This window comes from Physeter macrocephalus, chromosome 14 (assembly GCF_002837175.3).
Source record: "Physeter macrocephalus isolate SW-GA chromosome 14, ASM283717v5, whole genome shotgun sequence".
Lineage (NCBI taxonomy): Eukaryota > Metazoa > Chordata > Mammalia > Artiodactyla > Physeteridae > Physeter > Physeter macrocephalus.
Window position 1 is genome coordinate 56,258,732 of NC_041227.1, and position 22,928 is coordinate 56,281,659.

General features: G+C 42.3%; 1 protein-coding gene across 2 annotated transcripts in view; it reads right to left on the reverse strand.

Annotated features, from left to right (window-relative positions):
• The window catches only part of CPPED1 (calcineurin like phosphoesterase domain containing 1), a 124,204-nt gene that overhangs the window by 36,976 nt on the left and 64,300 nt on the right, over positions 1-22,928 (reverse strand). For both annotated transcript variants that reach the window (XM_007100194.4, XM_007100193.3), the window contains one exon: positions 2,906-3,328. In XM_007100194.4, coding sequence (XP_007100256.1) covers positions 2,906-3,328 — 423 coding nt within the window. The remainder of the gene's footprint in view (positions 1-2,905; positions 3,329-22,928) is intronic.

Below are 22,928 nucleotides of genomic sequence, written 5' to 3' on the forward strand. Positions count from 1 at the left end.
TACACACACACACACACACACACACACACACACACACACACACACAGGAATATTACTCAGCCATAAAAAAGAAGGAATACTGCCATCTATAGCAACATGGATGGACCTAAAGACTATGATGCCCAGTGACATAAGTCAGACAGAGAGACAAATACTGTATGATATCACTTATATGTGGAATCTAAAAAATAATACCAATGAATGTATATGCAAAACAGAAACAGATACACACACACACACACACACACACACACACACACACACACACACACACAGGAATATTACTCAGCCATAAAAAAGAAGGAATACTGCCATCTATAGCAACATGGATGGACCTAAAGACTATCATGCCCAGTGACATAAGTCAGACAGAGAGAGACAAATACTGTACGATATCACTTATATGTGGAATCTAAAAAATAATACCAATGAATGTATATGCAAAACAGAAACAGACTCACAGACATAGAAAACAAACTTGTGGTTATCAAAGGGGAGAGGGAAGGGAGAGGGGACAAATTAGGGGTATGGAATTAACAGATACCAACCACTATATATAAAATAGATAAGTAACAAGGATATACTGTACAACACAGGGAATTATACCCAATATCTTGTAATAATTTATAATGGAGTATAATCTGCAAAAATACTGAATCACTGCGTTGTACACTTGAAGCTAACACAATATTGTAAATCAATTATACTTCTGTTGAAAAATAAAGAGCAGATAAGAAAACCAGTCTCTCTGCTCTGTCTCACGCTCAGCAAGCAACCTCCTGATTGTAACCTGCCCTCCCATGCTGTTCTGCCTACAGGAAGAGACTGCACTGCTAGGGTTAAGGGGAGGATTTCAGCCTTGCTCTAAATTAATAAAATGTAAAACAGATAGCTAATGGGAAGCAGCCGCATAGCAGAGGGAGATCAGCCTGGTGCTTTGTGACCAACTAGAGGGGTGGGATAGGGAGGAGGGTGGGAGGGAGATGCGAGAGGGAAGAGATATGGGGATATATGTATATGCATAGCTGATTCACTTTGCTATAAAGCAGAAACTAACACACCAATGTAAAGCAACTATACTCCAATAAAGATGTTTAAAAAAATTTTTTTTTAAATTAATAAAATGCCATTCTGGTGGTAGATATCAGTCTCTGCGAGCTGGGGCAATTGGAGCCCACCTCCGAGACACAGACCAGCTCTGGGGGTGCCGACAAATCCTCCCTGAGCTCGCAGGGCTGCAGGCCTCATGGGGGACGTGGGTGGCTGGTGCATCCCAGATGCAATGTCACCCTCTGGGGTTCCTGGTGGGTGGGCAGCAGAACTCCCCCGCGGATGCCCTGTTAGAGCCGGGGTCGCCCTCTTTATAAACGTCTCCAGGTCTCAGTATCTGGGGCTGCTCCTGGGCTGCATGTGCTCCGTCCTATGGTGGGAAACCCAGAACCCCATGCCACTCAAGGATGTGGCTGACAACAAACAGCAGCCACAGGGATGGCATTTGCATCATTTAACATTTGATATAAAAGGAACCATTTCAGTGGCACTAAGTGTTCTCTCTGGCATTATTCTCTGTTACAAAACAGTCTCCGTGGTGGTGCTGATGCCATCTTGACACTTCATTTCCTTGTCAACAAAAACAAAAAAAGTTGGTTTTCTGCACCAACTCAAGCATGGCATAAAATTTCAAAGGCTTTGATAAAAGTTTTCCAACTTCATCTCCATGGAACAGTTGGAAAACGTCTCCAATTACGCAAGCTTTTTGTAAAATGTCTCGAAAATACAGAAGGGCCTATTGTACTTTTCACAAGTAAATGTGAACACATTTAATGCTCAAAGGTGAAAAGAGTGCCAGGATTTTTTTTTTTTAATGAATGCTTGCTACTTATTGGGTCAGGGCCCCTCCCTCTCCCTAACAAATAGAAGAATGTATTTATATTTTAGAGGCGTTTGATGAAGTACACTCTGGAAAGATCTGAAAGGAGGCATTAGGACCAAAACAAGAGACACAACAGCCGTCAAAATTGGAATCCTGCCAAGTCAGTGGTAATGCAAGGAACCGGCTGAGAACGCACCATTTCTCATGAGAGGAAAGCTGCAGGGGCTCCCAGGAGGAGAAATGAGGTGTGTGGGCTGGCAGTGCACACAGCGCCACCGGAATTGAGATCTCTAGAAATGGAGTGTCCTCAGTGTGCGTGTGTGTGTGTGTGTGTGTGTGTGTGTGTGTGTGTGTGTGTGCGCTCACGAATGTGTCATATGTATGATTAGCTTAAAATTCACAGCAGGGTAAGATCAGGCTAAACAGATTTCTCCTCTTACTTCTGGAGGAGAACTCAGTCCACCTCACTAAAAGAACACTGATGAGGCTCCAGGACCTGCCCTATAGCCACGTTCCAGGATTTCCCGGGTTACATCTAATACTGGTAGGGTTGGGCTCTTAAATATCATCTGCCCTTGGGCAAGTTCCTGCTTCCCAGAGAAATGAGAAAAGATACTCCTGGCATCTTCTTTTGCCTGGGGCACATACAGCCACACTCAGACCAGACCCGCTCTGGCCCCCCGCTCCCCAATAGCCCCCAACCTGCAGGGTCCCCATCCTCAGCTGTGAGCAGCTATGACTTCAGTACTCAGCTTGGGGCTGTTCTCATCCTGTCCAGGCCCCTTCTCACTGAATCCTCACAGCCACCCCATGAGAGAGCTGCTTCTGCTATTCCTACTTTACAGACTCGGAGGGCAAGGCAGCTCATCTAAGGCCACACAGCCATGAGTGCCGAGCTGGGATTAGAATCCAGTCCTGCCCAAAGCCCCATCCTCTCTCCCCCTTGCCAGGCCGCAGAGGGGCAGGAGAAGGATCTGGATACCTCCTCTCCAGATCACCCTTCCACCCAGTCAGCTGGGGCCCCAGGCCTACCTGCTTGGGAGAACTTGTCTGCCATCTCCTTCCGCACCAACTTGGCGAGGTTGAAGTAGTCATCGTCCTCGTCGATGCTCTGCAGGAACAGCGGGATGTGCTGGAAGACGATGGCGTGCTGGCACTTCTGCTGCCTTGCGACGCTCAGCTGCTGGTCCAGCCACTGGTCCTGGGCCTGCTTCAAGGTAGGGCACATGGAGGCATCGTATAAGAACTGCGAGTTGAGGATGAGGAACAGGACGCCCCCAACCCAGAAGCTGAAATAGTCGTCTCCCCAAGTCCGCTGGAACTCCGCGATGGTCTCGGGGGTGGGGACATTGCCCACGTCATGGTTGCCGCTGACAAGGACCAGCGGGATCTCGCCGTCCACGGTCCTGAGCACCCGCTGCAGGTCCTCCGTCTGCTCCTTCCTCCAGGGCGTCCCTGGAAGAGTGAGGGTCATGTCCTGAAACGGCTGAGGCTGTTTGTGCCTTTACAATATCAAATTAGAGAATAATCTAGAAATCCACTCAACTGGACCCACGGAAACTGCAAAAAGCAGTCATACGTTAAAAACAAATCAACAAGTGAGGTGGGAACTGCTGTCCTCCTTCCCCTGGAAATTCAGTGTCTAACTGGCCATCTGACCCAAAACTGCTGATTGAGTGATGGTGTAGAGTCATTCTAATTGTAAATATTAGTGAAGCTCGATTTCTATCTTTTATTTAGAAAATAAATATAAATAGTTGTGACTTTTCTGCCCTGTTTCAAGGGGTCATCAAATGCACCCCTGAGGTGTATGGACCCAGCTCTGAACGCTAACCTCAAACGACAGCTATTTAAGTTTTTCTTACCATACAGACGACCGCGCAGACTGTGTGACCACCTTTATGGGACACATTCTTAGAATCCAAATGGCTACATCAACTGGCATGTGTATCTTGCCAAACCTTCCCCATACAGGGGAGGAGGCATTTTATATTCTACTAACAGTGTGTTAGAGAGCAGGGGCTCAATGCCTCAATATGAAGCACATGCCCCCTGGCACTCAGGAGTCAGTATGGAGATGATTATTTGGACAAAGAGTGGGTTCCCTCCTCCCTCAGATTCCTGGCTTCCACGCTTCCTGTAATAATGTATTAAAACCTTAAAAAATGGGCTTTGAGATGACCAATTTAATTCCAGATCTGGGTTTTTTTGGTGCTAATTTATTCAACAAATATTTATCGAGTACTGACTATGTATAAGGTACTGATTTAGCTACCAGGGTCAGCTGTGAGTCAAAGAGACACAAACCCTTCCTTTCAAACTAGTGAGTCAGACAATCTGTCAAGTAAATTATAGAAGCACACCCATCTGTATCAGATGTTATTAAGCATGACTGAGAAAAGCAAAGCGGGGAAAGGACATGATTCCTGATAGTCCTGAGGAATAAGCTCAGCATCCTGCAAAGACAGCATATGAAAAATGATGAAAGAGAGAAGCCCACCTTCACGAGGGATGATAAAAATTCACCTGAAAAATGCTGCCATGAGCAGATGAAAATTATACCCCACATTTCATTTCCATCATGAATTAAAAAGAAAGCAGCAAAGTCTTTACAAAGCAATTACAGCTAAGAAAGAAGAACATAAAGCAGAAATAAAGGAATTCAGCTTAGATGGTCAGAAAATAGGCAGACGTGAAATAGGAACTGGTAGAACTAACTCAGGAAAGAAAGAGAGGGAGATGACAAAGCCACTTCAGAAATTACAACCACAAGATTAGCAGTGAGATTTCCTTTACAGCAAGTATATGCCTGCTTTTCTAAATATCCCACGAGAGTGTGTATAGAATGTGCATTCTCTAACTGTTGAATACAGAGTCCCTCATATTTCCACTCAATCAAACTTGTTAATGGGGTGATTCAAACCTCCTATGTCATTATTCTTTGCTTTTGGCCTATTGATCTGTATCAGTTTCTGAAAGACCTGGTTAGGTCATCACTCTAATTATGGATCGATCGATTTCTCCTGGTAATTCTGCCAAGTTTGGTGTTCACTTACTTTTAGCTAGGTTGTTAGACACTTCAGAGTTCAGAACTCCCATATCTCACTGAAATATTTTTATATTTAATCCTAATAAAATAAACAGATGAAGAGAAAATAAAGAGGTAGATCTGTATGGATGTTCTGGAAAGATCTGTAATATATATTAAATTAAAAAGGTAAGACATGGAGGAGTAAAAATCACACATAAATTTCAAAAAGGCTTACACATATTCATATATTATGGATAGAACTTCTCCAAAGATACAAAGGAAACTATCAACTCTGGTTAAATCTGGGAAACAAAAGTGGGGAGTGAAGGAGACTTTCACATTGGGTTTAAAACCCTTTATACTATATTTTTAAAGTTCCTTCCTTTCTCCCTCACTTTTTCCAAGCTTATGTATCAGTTTCATTTTAAAAAAGAACTAAATTTTAAAAAGCTTATGTATTATTTTCATTTTTAAAAAAAGAATTAAAAAAAAAATCCTTAGCCTCAGGATCCTAAGGGTTAAAGAAAATTTAGGGGAGGCCAGTCAGGTGGCTACATTTGCAGTAGACCCCAATCTCGGGGGTGAGTGGAATTTACTGGGGAAAGGCTGGCTGATCCCCACAGAAAGAGCTCAGGCGAGGGGAGAAGCAGGTCCTGCCTAGCACTGGGGACCAGGAAGCCTCTCTCTCGGTGGTGCTGGGGATTTGCCTACACACAGAATCTGCTTCCTCACTGGTCTGGGCTGGCCCTGGGGCTCCTGGTTTGAAGAGGCCATTGACTGATGTTGCTTCCTTAGCTGAACTTGGACTGTGGGTATCTGTGTTGACTCTAAACCCCTCTAAGACCCCACTGGTCTGTTCTTTTCCCATGTGAACAGACTGCTAGTTAGAGAGGATGAATCCTTTATGGCCTTGAACATGATAAACCATCTCAAAGGGACTCCATGAACCAACTGTCATGTATCACTACTTTTTGTAATCAGTTTTCTAAAAGACCCCCAAACTACCACAATTGTCTCCTTCTTTCCACTGACTCAGGGATTTTCTGACACTCAATACTAGCCAATATTTACCGAGCACTTACTCCAGGACAGGCACTGTTCTAAGAACTGTACGTGTATTAACTCAGTTGACAAACAGCGGAGAACTTGAACTTGGTGTTCCGGCTCAGAGTGGCTGCCTCTCATTACAGTGTCCCGGTCACAGTGTATTATGAAGTCCTGATCCACAGGACAAGGACGTTATAATACACTGGGGTGCAGAGTGTCTCCCATTCTTGATTTTCAAAAGACATTTCATCACAATGCTTCATACACTGACTGAGGCAGACACAAAGAATGTTCAAGTAGCTAATGACCACACACAGAAAAGTTAAAAATGAGCACCTCAAAAGACAGACTTATTCAAACCTTGGAAAGGAGACCTTGTCTACAAAGCAATCTACAGCAAAGAGCTGTGAATTATACACAACAATAGGAGGTTTGTTTGTTTCCAAACTTCAGAGGGATGCTGCTCTTGGAGAAATCACAAATAATCCCCAATAACCTGTTAAAAAACATGAAGCCCATCTTCCCTGGATCCCCTCAATCAAAGATAAGCCTCTCTTGTGCAGCTTTTCCAGGACTTCCTATACCCACCCCCCATCTGGCAAGGTGTGGATGGGGAGTCTGTGACACATGGGTTTGGACCTTGGCTCTTGCCCTTCACAAGCTGTGTGGCCTTGAATGAGTTACCTGGGTCCTCTGAGCCTTGGCCTCAGTATGTGTGAAATGGGAATGATAACCCCACAATTCAGAGGGCAGCTGTAAGGATTCATACCAAGATAATTTCCAGAATTTGGTACAAACAGGTATAGAAAAGGTGATCTGTCTTCCCTCCATTCCACACCTGAATGTAGTAATTCTTCCCTCTTTATCAGTAACCCAACCATGTACACAGAGCAATCAATGTATCATTTCTGGGGACTTCCCTGGCAGTCCAGTGGTTAGGACTCCGCATTTCCACTGCAGGGGCATGGGTTCAATCCCTGGTCAGCAGGGAGCTAAGATTCTGCAAGCCGTGAGGTGCAGCCAAAAAAAAAAAAAATCATTTCTAAAGGAATAAAAACATTCTCTACGGATATAAATAATTTTTAGGTAAGAATTTCATAGTGAAGGAGTAAATTCTAGATGGTAAAAAGCCAAGTTTAATGAAAACATCTGCATTACATTCAACACACTCATTTGTGTATATCAGAATTTCTTTAGGGTCAGAATATCAATAATACCTTAGAATTAACATAGCTTATAGCACACCTTAGCACACTTTCCTAAAATAGTCATAATGTTGTAGCAAAGCCCAAAGCCAAACCTCACTAGCATCAGGAGTAGAAAAAAAATGGAAACCTGGCCAAGGATCCAGAGCTCCCATGAGATTATTATTAAGCGAGGCTCTGCGCTTCACAGAGAAGATAGGGAAGGAGGCAGGAAAATAAGACTCTGGCTAAGGAAGAAAAATTGCAAGAAATGGCTCAGAAGAGAGAAGGAAAAGGATTGATCTGGGCAGGTCTTCAAACTGGATGAGGGGTATCTGCTGAGAAGTGGGTACCAAGAGAACAGGGACCCCGAGGTCAGCACACACCTGTTGCATGCTGAGGATAATTCTGCATGGGACTGGCAGGGCAGTATGGAAAGCTATGATGTGTTTAAAATATCTTTAAAAAAATTTTAATGCAATGGATTAAAATTAAACCAGGAGGTAAAGAACATTATAAAGATAATAACAAAATACTTATTTACACTATTCATTGACTTTGAATTTTTAACATGATGTGGTATCACGAAATGTGTAACTAACTACAGTCAATGTTCATTAAAGCAGAGATTATTACCTTGTTGTTTTCAGAATAGCCTTAAAATACATTGATAAAATCTCTCAGCAAACTTGGAAGAGAAATAAACATCCTTCACTTGAGAAAGGGCATCTACAAAAAAAAAATATATAGCTAACATATACTTAATGGTGAAAGATTGAATGCTTTCTCCCTATGATTAGGAACAAGGCAAGAAGGTCTGCTCTCACCACTTGTATTCAACATCATACTGGAAGTGCTGGCCAGTGTAATAGGGCAAGAAAAAAAAGAAATAAAAAGCATACAGACTGGAAAAGAAGAAATAGAACTGTCTATTCTCAGAAGATATGACTGTCTCCATAGAAAACCCCAACAAATCTACAAAGAAAAAATGGCCCCTAGAACTAATAAGGGGAATTAGCTTGGTTATTGGAGGAAAGGTCAATATATAAAAATCTATTTTATTTCTATTTACTGGCAGTGAAGAACTGGAGGTTTAAATAGAAGGATTTAAGAGATATTTAGGAGGTAGAAACAAGAGAAATCTTTGTTGTATTGACTACAAGAAGGAGAAGGACTCAAAAATAATTCCCAGACATCTGAGCAACTGGAAGGTTAGTCATGTCATTTACTGACACAGAAAAGACTGGGGAAGAAACAGATTAGAGGTAAAAATCAAAAGCTCTTTTTCAATATAAAATCTGATGTACTGGTACAAGCAACATAAGAAAAAATAGACAAATTGGACTTCATGATAATTAAAAACTTTGTGCATCAAAAGACATTATCAACAGAGTAAAAAGGCAACCTACATTTTGGGAGAAAATATTTTCAAATCATACATCAGATAAGGCAAAATATCCAGAATATATAGATAACTCCCAATACTCAACAACAACAAACAACCTGACACAAAAGTGGGTAAAGGACTGAAACGACACTTCTCCAAAGAGGATATAAAAATGGTCAATAAACCCATGAAAAGATGCTCAACCTCACTAGTCATTAAGGAAATACAAATCAAAACCAAAATGGGACACCACCTCACATCCATTAAGACGGCTACAGCAAAAACAAACAAACAAAAACAAACAAACAAAAAACAGGCATTGGTGAGGATGTAGAGAAATTGCAAACCTTGTACATTGTTACTAGAAATATAAAGTGGAACAGCTGCTGTGGAAAAACAGTATGGTGGCTCCTCAAAAAATTAAAAATAGAATTACTATATGATTCAGCAATTCCACTTCGGGGTATATACCCAAAGTAATTGAAAGCAGGGTCCTGAAGAGTTATCTGTACACCCACGTTCACAGCAGCATTATTCACAATAGCTAAAACCTGGAAACCCAAACGTCCATCAGTGGATGAATGGGTAAGCAAAATGTGGTATATACACACAATTCAGCTTTAAAAAAGGAAGGAACTTCTAACATATGTTACAACATAGATCAATCTTGAGGACATTATGCTAAGGATAACTTGCCAATCAAAAAAAGACAAATACTATATGATTCCACTTATATGCTAGGGTTGGCATTTCAAGCCAAAGCACAGGTGGGCTCTGGATTCAGAGGTTGTCAGACTGCCTTCATGAGGGGTGGTGTCCTTTGGGCACAATCCCTTCTGGGCCTCTACCCCTTAAAATGGAAATTTTAACACCTCTTTTATGGAGATGCTGTAAGATAAATGAGATCATGCATTAAGTGCCCGATGTGTAGCATGTGCTCGCCTGTCTGTCCCCTAGCCCTAACCCTCTCCCCTCCTAGCCCTCTCAGTGCAAAGGCAAGGAGGAGGAAAGCTAGACCTTAGGTCATCTTAGATCTCCCTGGTATCCTCCTTATTCTCAGGGTGATTGGCCCCTGGCCCTACTGCTGATCCCTGAGCTGTGAAGGAAAGGACAGCACACACGTGCATGCTGACACCCTAGCACATGGGTGGGGAGAATATCCAGCTCAACTTTACCTGGCAATTTGCTTGTGATGTTTGGAAGCCACGGGGCACTGCAGAAAGGTGGATGAATGGATGGATGGACAATGATAAGACACTTGTACTGAGGGTGAAACCTGCCAAAGATGAGAACTTCTAGTGCCAGCCCTAAGAGATCTCTGGAAACACCGTCAGTGGTGGCCATTTATCATCTGAAGATTGGAAACAGAACAGTCACATCAGGGCATCTACTAAATGGTTAAGATCATAAATTAAAACTCCTTTTAGGGGCCAATTAGGAAAGATCAATATAAAATTTTAAAAACTCATTATATCTAGTCCTTAGCAATTCCATTTATAAGAATTTATCCTACAGAAATATACGTGTGTATGTATATTCACTGTAGCATCATTTGAGAAGACAGAAAAATCTGAAATGACTTAAATTTTCATCAGTAGGGAGTGTGTCTTTACTATGGAACAATAAACGGTAAATATGTATCACATAAATGTATATTTGTGTATAAATATATAGATATATAATAAACAGGTAAGTAAATATACACTGCTAAAGCTTGGGGAGCTATGGCTTGGGCGGAGAGGTTAAGTGAAAACAGTAAGTTGCAAGAACCAGTATATATGATTCTGTTGAAAATAAGCCAACAAGTTAGTATACTCAGAGATAAAATTTCTAGAAAAATATGGACCAACTATTAATAGTAATTATCTGTGGTGAATGGAATGACAGAAAACATTTCCGTCTCCTGTAAAGTCTGAATTCTTATAATGAGCATGAATTACTTTTACAATCAGAAAAACAATCAAGACATTTAAAAAATTACAAATGTGCTACAACTATATCGTTAGGTAAACAAGTACAAGTATAATTTTAATGGGAACAAATACAAAACAAATGACAAGGCCAATGTGTAAGGTATGTTCTTCGCTCTCAGAAAGACAGAAAATAGAGGAAAGAAAAGAAAGCACCAGAAAAGTGTTTTGTTTTTGTTTTTAATTCTTTTTTTGCTTCATATAAATAGAATCTTATAATAAATGGTCTTGAGTGGCTGGCTTCTTTCACTTAGCACAATGTTTCCGAGGTTCATCCATGTTGTAGACTGTATCAGCACTCCATTCCTTTACTGCTGAATGATACTCTACTGTACAGATACACCACACTGTGTCTATCCATTCATCAGCTGATGGGTATTTGGAGTGTTTCCACTTTTTGGCTATTATGAATAATGCTGCTATAAACGACTATAAACTTCTCTTGCGTATTTCTCTAAGAGTGAAATTGCTGGGTCATAACTGTATGTTTAATCATTTAAATAACTACCAGACTGTCTCCCAAAAACACTGTTTTACATTTTACATTCCTGCCAGCAATGTACAAGAGTCCCAATGTCTCCACATTCTTGACAATACTTGTTATTTTCTGTCTTTTTGGTTAGAGCCAGCCTAGTGGGTATAAAGTGGAATCTCATTGTGGTTTTCATTTGCCTGTACCTAATGACTAATGATGCTGAATATCTTTTCACGTGCTTACTGGCCATTTGTTCACCTTCTTTGAAGAAATGTTTATTGAGATCCTTTGTCCATTTTCAGACTGAGTTATCTGCCTTTTCATTACTGAGCTGTAAGAGCTCTTTATATATTATGGATACTCGTCCTTTATCAGCTATATAATTTGCAAATATTTTCTCCTATTCCATGGGTTTGTCTTTCCACTTTCTTGATAATGTCTTTTGAAGCACAAAATTTTTCAAGTTTGATAAAGTCCAACTTACCTGTCTTCTCTTTTGTCGTTTGTGCTTTTAGTATTATATCTAAGAAATCACTGTCTAATACAAAGTCTAATACAAAGATATATGCCTACATTCTCTTCTAAGAGTTTTACGGTATTAGCTTTTATTTGGTCTTTGATATATTTTGAGATAATTTTTGAATATGGTGTGAGGTAGGGGTCCAAATCTACTCTTTTGCATGTGGATATCCAGTTGTACCAGCACCATTTGTTATAAAGATTATCCTTTCCCCCACTGAATTATCTTGGTAACCTTGTCAGAAATCAATTGATCCTAAATGTGAGGGCTTATTTCTGAACTCTCAATTCTATTCCACTGATGTCTATCCTTATGCCAGTACCACACTGTTTGGATTACTACAGCTTTCTCGTAAGTTTAAAATCAGGAAGTGTGTGTCCTCTGATTTTGTTCTTCTTTTTCAAGGTTGTTCTGGCTATTCTGGGTCTCCTGAGTTTCCACATGAATTTTAGGATCAGCCTGTGGTAACTGTGGAATCAAGGAGAGCTAAGATCAAGGTCTACCACTCAGGAAGCTTACAGCTTTTAAGGAAATCTTGTTTGAGTTTCTGTCATTGCAAACACACCCACAGCCATGCTGGCCATTCTGGGACTGGACCATGACCCAGCAGGTTGGCCCATGCCCAGAGATTACAGGTGATGTGTACTTCTGAAAATAATGTCCCGACCACCTTTGTGCCTGCACTACACAGGCGAGGGAGGCAGCGGGGGTGTGGGGCCCTGACGTGTTCTGTGAAGGGTGTCACATTAGGAGGAACACGTCCTCAAGAAGATTCATCTGCCAAAGGCAGACGGGAGGACTTAGAGGGAGGTGAATGGAGGAAGGGGCGCCGACAGAGAGGCGATTTTATGGTTTTCAGCCAAAAGGTAATAAAGACTGGAACAGGGCCGTGATACTAGGAATGGCAAGAAAGGAGACCATCGAAATACGTGTCAGCTTTACCATTTGAATAAGAAAACATGGAGGAGAAAAACATGTAAACATTCTGCCATTATCTGGACTTGTTGCTGCTGGCCAAGGTCTTCCGTAAGTTATTTTTCCCTCCAAAGTGATCCTTTATTTGGTATCTGTCTTCTTTAGAGCAAATCTTGGTGCTATCATAAAGTGTGTACATACATAATGATAAAATATTCAATTTAATAAAATGCTACTGAGCATTTGGTACATGCAAGACATTGCTTAAGCCTGATGCTGTTAAGAGACAATGTCACGTCCAGGGACAAAGAAGCTCCAGGACAGTTACAAGCCGATTCACCTCTAAGTACCGGCAAGTCCCCTTGGAGGAAGAAATGAGCACGATTCATTTCTGTTCACAGCTTCTGGGGTATCAGATGCATGAAAAGGTCTTATTTAGAATGAGTGTCTCTTTTCACTTTAAGATTCCATTTTACAATCTGAACTCTGGCACTGGCAGCTATGCCCCTCAATCCATGGTCCCATTTGGGACTTTAAATACACAACCTAATGAAAAGTTAATTAGAGATTCACTGTTAAACTCCAAATATAGTCACTGCTCTTTCAAATCCAGAGGCAAAAATCTAAAAAGCCCCAGTCATTGCAGGGCTGAAAGAAGAGAAAGTATTTGTCTTCCGCTAGGCATTTAATCAACGCGCACCTGCCGTCCTACTGTGTGCTAGGTCATGGCCACACCAGAATAAGTTAGATGTTATCTTTGTTCTCATGGAGTTCAAAGTCTGGAGGGGGCCCAACATGAAAACAGGCAGTGACCATATGGGTTGTGAAGTTCTGTGATGGGAGCAATGGGCCCTGTGGAAGCACAGGGTGGGGGTAACTGATTAGTTGGGAGGTATTCGAGAGCGTTGTCAGAGGAAGCAACACTCCAACCAAATATCAAAAGGCTTAGGAAGAATTAGTGCCCGCTGGGTAGGGGGTGTGTTTTCCTAGGCAAAGGGAATAGCAGGGTGAAGGCAGAGGTCAGAAGGAGAACCTGGCACCATCTGGGATGTCGGGCAGTGAAGACTGCACAAGCCAGAGTAATAAAGAGAGCTTAGACGCTTGGATGCCTATTCTGTACTCAGCACAGCTAAGTGCTTTACACAGATGATCTCATTTGCTCCCGCGAGAACCCTAGGGGCTAGAATTAACAGTACGAATGAGGAAACTGAGGCACAGGTGAGAACCTCATTCAAGGTCACGGAGTTGATAAGTGGCACAGCTGGATTTTAACCCAAGTAGGAATACCAGATAAAATACAGGATGCTCAAGTTACATGTGAATTGCAAACGGATGAGTTTTTAGCATAATTATGTCCCATGGAGTATTTGTAGTCCTGTATTTTTATTGGCTAAATCTGGCAACCCTAAACTCAGATCCCACCTGGGTTAACCCAGCCTGACTCCACAGCTGATGTTCTAGGCTACGAATGGAGAAGAGTGCGTGCACCACCCCCTGGTCAGTACCAAGATGCAGGTGAACACTACAGGGGAAGACGGAGGGAGCTGCAGTCAACTCCATGCGTTTCTATGTTGAGATGCAAGACTATGATTTCAGGCCCAATCCCTGAAACAATTAGCGTGACGACGTTTTTCTTGATGTGTTATCCATCCAACTGGCAACAATCAAAAAGTGTTAATAATACAATTTGTTGGTGACAGCATGGGGAAACAGGACCTCTCTTAGAGCGTTGGCTGGAGTGTAAATGATTTCCTTTATTCAAATTTGAAAACCCACATATACTTTGACCCCAACATCTTAACACCTGGGAATTTTCCCAGCAATATGTGCCCAAAAAACAGGTACAAACAACAATTTTCATTGCAGCCTGGTTGTAAGAGCATAGCAGGGCTGGGAGTAGGACGAGGAGAGTGAATGCAGAGTTTAAGGAGGCATTCACTCTTGGGTTTATGCAAGTGCTGGCCCTGCATCTACACAACCCTGAGAGCAAGTGCCTTCTTAAATTCTGCTCCCTAGATGCCTCCTTCGCTTCACCGGAACCCCAGTCCTTCAGCCTATCATAATCGACAACCTAAGTGAACACGGATAGGAGACTGGGTAAATAAATTATGGTCAATCCATATAATGAAATACCATGCAGCCACACAAAAAATGAGGTAGACTGTCTATACTATGGTAAAAAACAAGAGCAAGGCATTGCGCATAATTTGCTACCTTTTACGTGAAAAAGGAGAAATGTATATACATATGTGCATACACTATCTCTGGAAAGATGTCTTAAGAACTGGCACTATGTGTTGCCTCTAGGGAGGGAAAGTGGGTTAGGAGGGAATATTTTATACATTCTTTTCTAACTTTTGAATGTTGGTCCATATGAATAGATTCTCTATTCAAAATGTAAGTAAAATTATGAAAATAAAATGTAAGGAAAAAATATGCAAATACACTTAGAAATGTATCTGGAAAAGATACACAAGAAACTGACAGTTGTCTCTGGGAAGAAAACTGCCATTTGGGGGTGAGTGGGGGATGACTGATTTACCATTGCTTACCCATATACAAGATTTGATTTTTTTCCCCGTATGCATAAATTACCTTAAAAATTAAACACATATAACGACATGTATGTTAATTACACATACATCACACTGCGTGTACGCACACACACACGTTTATGTTTCTAATCAGAAAGTCATTAGAACTGAACAAAACTGGATGACTTTACATAGATGCTGGACGAGCCCAGACGTCTTTGCAAGGCTCATCATCTTCAGGGAATGTGCAGTAGGTTTGGTGAGTACCTGGCATCATTTTTTTCCCCAGGGGATGGTACCCCAGAGAGACTGATCAGAGCAGTGTGGCACCAGGCTTTTCTCATCTGTGGCTTTTTCCACTGTGGAGAAGGAAGCCTTTGCCCTAAAAAACAAATATTGGATTCTCTTAGGTATTCTTCTTAACTGTCCCTGATATCAGACACCTATGTGTGGCTTGGCTTCAGTTGCTAGCAAGCCTTTCTCAAAGAGGTGTTCAGCATCTGTGTTCTCAGCGTTCTCTCCCAGGGATTTGTGTTGCAGCTAAAGAACCTTCTTCTTCTCAGAACTTCTGACATTAACTGGGTTTTCAATTTTATACAGGTCTATCAAAGTTTAGTTTACAGCTCAACATGATCAAACAAAATTATATGTTGTTACTAGGATAAAACTCCCATGCCCGGTTCATTTATTCCACAATTAAACTCTTTTGGGCATGGCACGTTAAAAGTAAACATCAGAATGTACCTGGGATGGCTATTCGTGGAATATTGCTATAATATTTCAGAAGCAATGGTAAAACCTTTGGAAGGATGAGATGAACTCTTGGCCATGTAGCTTTTCTTAGGATTTTAACGCACTGCAATTTATTGTTTATTGAGAACCCAAGTGCTTACTTTATTTCCAAGAACAGCGGTGTCCATGTTATTGCCATTTTCCACCCCCAGACTAGGGCTCCAACTCCTTTAGGGAAAATAACCATCGTGCATCACTTAAAGTATATCTCAACCAGAAGTGCAGGCAGCTACTGCAGAAATTTTTGTGCGTAACTGCCAAGCACAAAACATCGTGATAATACACATTTGTTTCCCCCTTGGGGAGTAAAGGAAAACAGAAGCTGCTGCAAAGCACCGGAGAATATAGCCTGGTTACAGAAAAGATAGAACAAGAAACAAGCATTGAATTCACGTGCTTCCATTTCCCTTGAACCACCCACCCCAGCCAGCAACACGTAGTGATGCAAAATCCCACCAGCAGATTACTTAGAAGAACCATCCACCTCTGAGACCTTCACAGCATTTTCTCTCCTCTGTGGAGGTCGTCTAAAGAAGAGATACTGCAAAATGATTTCAACAGGGTTATGAATCTATTCACTGTTTTAGTAAGAAGTTTTTCTTCCTTTTTTAAATACAAACAAGGAAACCAACGTTCTGTGCAGCAAAGCGACAGGAAAGGATGTTGCTTAGTTAATGAAAATAAGACCTCTACATTCCCCAGTCCCTGAAGGCACAAGAACTCAAACAAGAACTGATGATAATACACTCAACCACTGACTGGCAGGAAAAGTTAAATGAAATAGTGGAAGAGTAGAGAAACAGTCAGATGAGGTAATGGGCTACTCATTCAGGAGGATCTAGAGTGGACTTCCCAGTTCAACACCAGCAGCAGCGAAAAGAACAACAAAATCAATGCGGCCCTCGAGTAAGCCCATGCTGAGCAGTTACTTGCAAACAAAACGACTTCTCCAGCCGAGGCCGGCGCAGGGGAGGCAGGTGACTCGGTCTGTGATGGGGAAGGATTTCCTGGCAGGGAGACCGCTGCTGCTGCACTCTGTCAAATCCTCTCACACCCACAGAACCTCCTGCCTGCCCCAGCTCCTAGGGGTACCCTCCCACCTGCGACCTCACACAGACCCTGGCTTCCCCACGGCACCCCCAGGCGGGGCTGTTAAGTGATGGGTGGTCTCCAGCAGCATTTTCTTTGCACAGTGAAGATGCTTTGTAGATACGTGTATGGATTTGGTCTAATTTGGCTGAGTACAGAAATTAATAGGAGGGACTTCCCTAGAGGTCCAGTGGTTAAGACTTAGCCTTCCAACGCAGGGGGTGCGGCTTCGATCCCTGGTGGGGGAGCTAAGATCCCACGTGCCTCGGGGCCAAAGAATCAAAACATAAAACAGAAGGAATATTGTAACAAATTCAGTAAAGACTTAAAAAAGAAAAGGTGTACGTCAAAAAATCTTAAAAAAAAAAAAAAAAAGAAACTAATAGGAAGATTCTGGGATATGCACGGAACACTCACTTCTCGTCCCTCCTCTTCTAATTTCAGCAATAGGTTATCGGCGGGGCAGCCTCAGAACCCTTGCTCCTCAGTCCAGGCCTTCTGACAAGAACAGAAGTCCAGCACCTTCTCCACCCAGTTCCAAGCCAACTTCTACACACACACACTGTTCCTCTGTCTTCTAAAGTCTCTTTTCCTAACAGAGTTGTGGCCAATTTTTAGGCAATTGAAGGCATGACGTATGGCTTCTTGCAATCTGCGAAGCTGTAAACAGGTAGCAGCATCTGCCTCTTATGGACTGAATTGCTCCCACGCCCCCAAAATTCATACACTGAAATCCTAACCCCCCGTCCAGGAAAGCTAACCCTTTCTCCTCTACTTAAATTCCTCTCTACCCATCCTTCCCGCATCCTAGAACCGGCAAGACCATGTTTCCTCTCCCCTGGTTATAGCTCACTGCCCAGAGGACCGCAATACCCTCCTGACCGGCCCACCTGCCACGAGCACCCCTGGACAAGCTGTTCTCACACGGCCATCGGCATGAGTTTTTCTTCAGCCAGGCCACCAGCGTGTTGAATCATTCACCTCTCCCGATCACAAACTATTCAAAGTTTCATAAATTTAATCTCATCTTCTTATACTTTATCCCATCTGATCCTCACACTGCCCCTTCGGTGGCCCAATGGATGGCCTCGTGGCACCTTATGCAAGAGACATCTTCTGAAAACCTTGCCCAATTCACAACTTGCATGTTTCCAGACTATGCCTGAAACAGAATGGTACTTCTTACCAGCTGAAGTGTCCCTGCCACTTTGCGAAAGCAACCAAGAGTTTTGCATTTACAGTAAGTCCCCTACATATGAACCTTCAAGTCGTGAACTCTCAAACATGCTAACATGTGTTCGCACGTCCAATCACGTAAGTTAGCTCACGTGTCTGGCGCACGCTGTCACGAGCGTGCATCCTCTACAAGTGGTTGTGCTTCTGTGTACTTTACTGTATAGCAGTGTATAGAGTACAGTAGTACCGTATCTGTATTTCAAGTCCAAGATGTCCGGAAGCAAGCGTAAAAGCAGTGGTGATGTAGCTGGTACTGCTAAGAAGTGCCAAGCAGTAATGATGGAAACAAAAGTGAAAGTAATTGAGGGAGTGGAGTGACAAGAGGAAAAAGAAGTAACTGAAGCACTGAAGAGATTCACGATGCAGGAAATGGCAAGGGGACTTTCCTTATTTGAAGAGGCAGTGTTAGTTTTTGAGGCACAGGACCCGAACACAGAACAGTACATGGAGGTGGCAGCAGCTGTTCAGAATGCAATCCAGTGCTACCGTGTCATCTGTGACGAGAAAAAAAGAGCTACTACCCAGACGTCACTGGATCGTTCCTTCAAGGGAGTAGATAGAATTGAATCCAGCAAGGAACCAGAACCTGTGCCATCAGCATCAGGCGTGAGTGAAATTGCAGCTTGCCCTCCGTCTCCTGTTGCTGACGATCCTTCAGCTCTACCACCTCCCCCCTCCTCTCCTCCTCCCGTCAGGAACTCTTCTTGCCTGTTCACTCGGTGCCAGCCCCTGTGTGCCAGCTGTGGTACTGCACTACTGTACTTTTCAAGGTGCTATACTATAAAATTAAAAATGTCTTTATTTTTTTTGTTTGTTTTTCTGTATTATTTGTGTGAAAAGTATTATAAACTTATCACAGTACAGCACTATATAGCCGATTGTGTTAGGCCAATTTTGTTGGACTCATGAACAAACTGGACTTAACGGACTCGCTCTTGGAATGGAACTCGTTCGTATGCAGGGGACTTAACCGTACTCATCAATAGCTTCACCAGCTCTAAAATGGCACGGTTCTTGACAAAGGTTTGATTTGAAGGGATCTGTATTACTTCAAAGCCAAAGCATAAAGAGAGGCTTTTTTTTTTTTTGGTATCACACTATTTGGGGTTCACATAGCATCCATCCCATTGTTCTGTTACCACTGTTTACAGGCAAGCAAACCAAGGCTTACTGCAGTCACAGCGGGGAGGGGACGGGGCGTGAGGACTCAGAGCTGAGCTACATGGAGCCCGGGGCTCAGCCACGGAGGACTGGCCTGGGAATGGGACCATCGGTGGGGCTCACTGCTGGGGACTCAGGGAGTTGGGAGACTCGGTGTTCTAAATCTCACTCTGTGACCAACTGGCTGTGCTCTTTTGGCAACAATCAGTCATAAACATGGCCCTTGCTATCATCAGTGAGGGTTTCTATCTGCCAGGGCACCAAGGAAAGCACTTCACACATAATATTTCATCACGACAACAGTCCTGTCACTTCTTACTTAACTGTGTGTTGCTCTCGTTTCTCCAGGTATAGAGTAGCAATAGGAAACTTGCTGTATCTACTTTCAATGAATGGAAAAAAAACAAAAACAATGACATGGGACTTCCCCGGCAGTCCAGTGGTTAAGACTTCGCACTTCCACTGCAAGGGGCACGGGTGCGATCCCTGGTCGGGGAACAAGACCCTGCATGACGAGCAGTGTGGCCAAAAAACGCACACAAAAAAACCGATGACATAATGTGTACACAGCTAGGTGGCCTGGATAGTGTGAGGAATGAGATGGACACAGTCCCTTTCCTCACGAAGCTCGGCGTGTGTACACAAGGTTATGCTGGAGCCATCAGGAGGAGGACGCTTCTTCCACTTGGTGCTGAGGACCATCCTCGTAGCACCAATCAAGGAACCATCGATTCAGTACCAATAAAGAACAAATAGCCCTCAGGCTTTCGACCATAAACAACCTGACCCCTGGGTTTATTAGGTATGGTTAGTACATCCAAATGTGTGCCAAATATGGGGGGATTCTAGACATTCTTGAAATATATCCATTTAATCCGTTTAATCATTCAGACAGGCACTGCAGGTCGTGGTAATAGGGAATATAGAGCAGCAAATCCTTTGACCAAAGCATCAAATCTGCCAAAGGGAGGTCGCTGGAATTGTAGGGGAGATTCTGGGTATCAAAGCCAATTTTTTTAAGCATTCCATTCTGATGGAGTAATGTCATTTCTCCAAATAAAGAAGAGGCTCTACAGTTTCTGAATTCATCGTAATTCTGCACTTATGAACATTATAATATGGATTTACCAACTTGCAAAGTTTATAAATTATCCCCTTTGTAGCATCCAGCAGTATTAAAAGAAAAGGGGAAGACACTAGAATTATAAAACTTTTTTTAACCTCTTAGAGTGGTCTTCATTTTAAAAATGTACTGTGGGGGGACTTCCCTGGTGGCACACTGGTTAAGACTCTGCACTCCCAATGCAGGGGGCCCAGGTTTGTTCCCTGGTCAGGGAACTAGATCCTACATGCACACCGCAACTAAGAGTTTGCATGCCACAACTAGGGAGCCTGCCTGGCACAACTTAGACCCAGCACAACCAAATAAATTAATTAAATAAATAAATATATATTTTTAAAATGTACTTTAGGGACTTCCCTGGTGGCGCAGTGGTTAAGACTCCGCAGTCCCAATGGAGGGGCCTGGGTTCCATCCCTGGTCCGGGAACTAGATCCCACAGGCATGCCACAACTAAGAGTTCGCATGCCACAACTAAGGAGCCCGCCAGCCACAACTAAGACTGGGAGCAACCAAATAAATAAGTAAAATAAACAAAATAAATATTTTTAAAAAATGTATTGTGTGCAGAAGTTCATTCATAAACTGACTGTTTGGAATGTAACTAGGGTTTGTCACAGAAATAACACTGCAATTGGTGATTAGATCTCAAGCCAACTCACAAAAACCTAGTTTTTTTCATCACAACACGGATGAATGTACTAATTCAACTACATAAGAGTTATAATCAAGCTTTTCTCCCTAGCCACTCTGTTTACTTTCTAGTAAAACATTTGAGATTTCTGTTTTTGTTGCCAGATTCTGTGTCTTTTCTTCCCTTCAAAATTCTCTTACCAGCTAGCACAGGAAACTAACCACTATTTATACCCATAGGTAACAATGATCATAAGGGAATTTAATATACTAGAGGAGAGAAATGTATTATGTAAAATAGTAAGTATATTAAATGCATCTGATTAGAGGGTCGATAAAGGTATAATCGTGGTTATTTATACTTCGAAATATTATTTGTTACATTAGTAGAAGTAAGCTGTATGAAATTAGTGGTGTTGGGATAACATCTCTGATATATGATGAAGCAGGGAAGATAAAGATAAAGGGTCTACAGGCTGATTATATTCTTGAGACTCCGAAGAAACAGTCAGGTAAGCCAAGGTCACTGTTTTGAGTTTGACCAAGTGAAGCATATAACTCTCCTGGTTACTCAAAAGCTCACTCTATAAGAAGAAATAACAAACATAAAATCAGCTCTCATTCATGGAATTCTCACAATGCGCTAATTAGCACCTGCATGACTGCACCCTGACAAGCCTGTTACTTTACTACAACACGCGCGACACATCTGCTTGACCAGCTGACTGGGGCCCCTCCTCATGCTAATACTATTCTAATGAGTAAAACCATATCAGATGAAGTGAACTGTAACCAGGGGATAAGAAACATGGTCATGCCAGTTCTGTGATGCAGGAGGGATGGATAAAGAGGAATGTAAGTACAGGACAAAGGGTTAGCTCTCCTGAGGAAGAGCCTGAGTGGTAAATGGATGGGGACATCCAGAGTCTGGGAGCTTGGGAGCATCTCAGGCACTAAGGGTGCCTGTCACCTTGTCTGTCTCATGGTCACCACCACTGTCAGCAAAGATGTTTGGGACTCCTTGCTGCCATCCTGCCCTGCCAGTTTCCATCTCTGCATAGGAAGGAGGCCCCACAGAGGGCCCAGAGGGTCAGTGGGGGTCAACATACACCACTGGTTCTTTGGGGAAACATGATCTGACTCCCAATTCACAGCTCTAGGAGTTCCACTGTGCCTCCTGGTCCTGGTGTACAAACCAAAATGGTGAAGAAGTTTCAAGGGCAATGGAACACCTGGGACACACGCTTGGGATATTACAAGATTAAATGTTGCGATGCTACAAGGTTAAATGTTGGGATGCTGCAAGGTTAAATGCTGGGATACTACAAGGTTAATGTTTGGATACCACAGAGTTAAATGTTGGGATGTTACAAGGTTAAATGTTGGGTTATTGTAAGGTTAAATACTGGGATACTGCAAGGTTAAATGTTAGGATGCTACAAGGTTAAATTCTGGGATGCTACAAGGTTAAATGTTGGGATATTACAAGATTAAATATTGGGATATTACAAGGTTGAATGTTATAGTATTCGGATTTGCCTAGACTTGGACATTATTTGATCAGCTTAAAAATCCTAAATACAATAGTATACTCAGAGTTTTACAAACTGAAGAAAAAAATTTAAGGGAAAGAATCCTAACAGACTATACCTTCAGTTTGTGTTCGTTATTAATCACTATATATGATAAAGACATGGAATCATAATGATCTTATTATTGTGTTCACAATGCAGAACTCAGAAAACAATGTCTACAGTAGCTGTGAAAGGCTGAGAGTCACAAAACCACGTTTTTATAAAACCATTAAGCAGAAATGACTCAGAAAAAACACAGGGATAGTTATGTTTGGTGAGACTGAGAGAGCTAAAAGCCATCTTAAAATCACAAGAGAGGGGCTTCCCTTGTGGCGCAGTGGTTAAGAATCCGCCTGCCAATGCAGGGGACACGGGTTTGATCCCTGG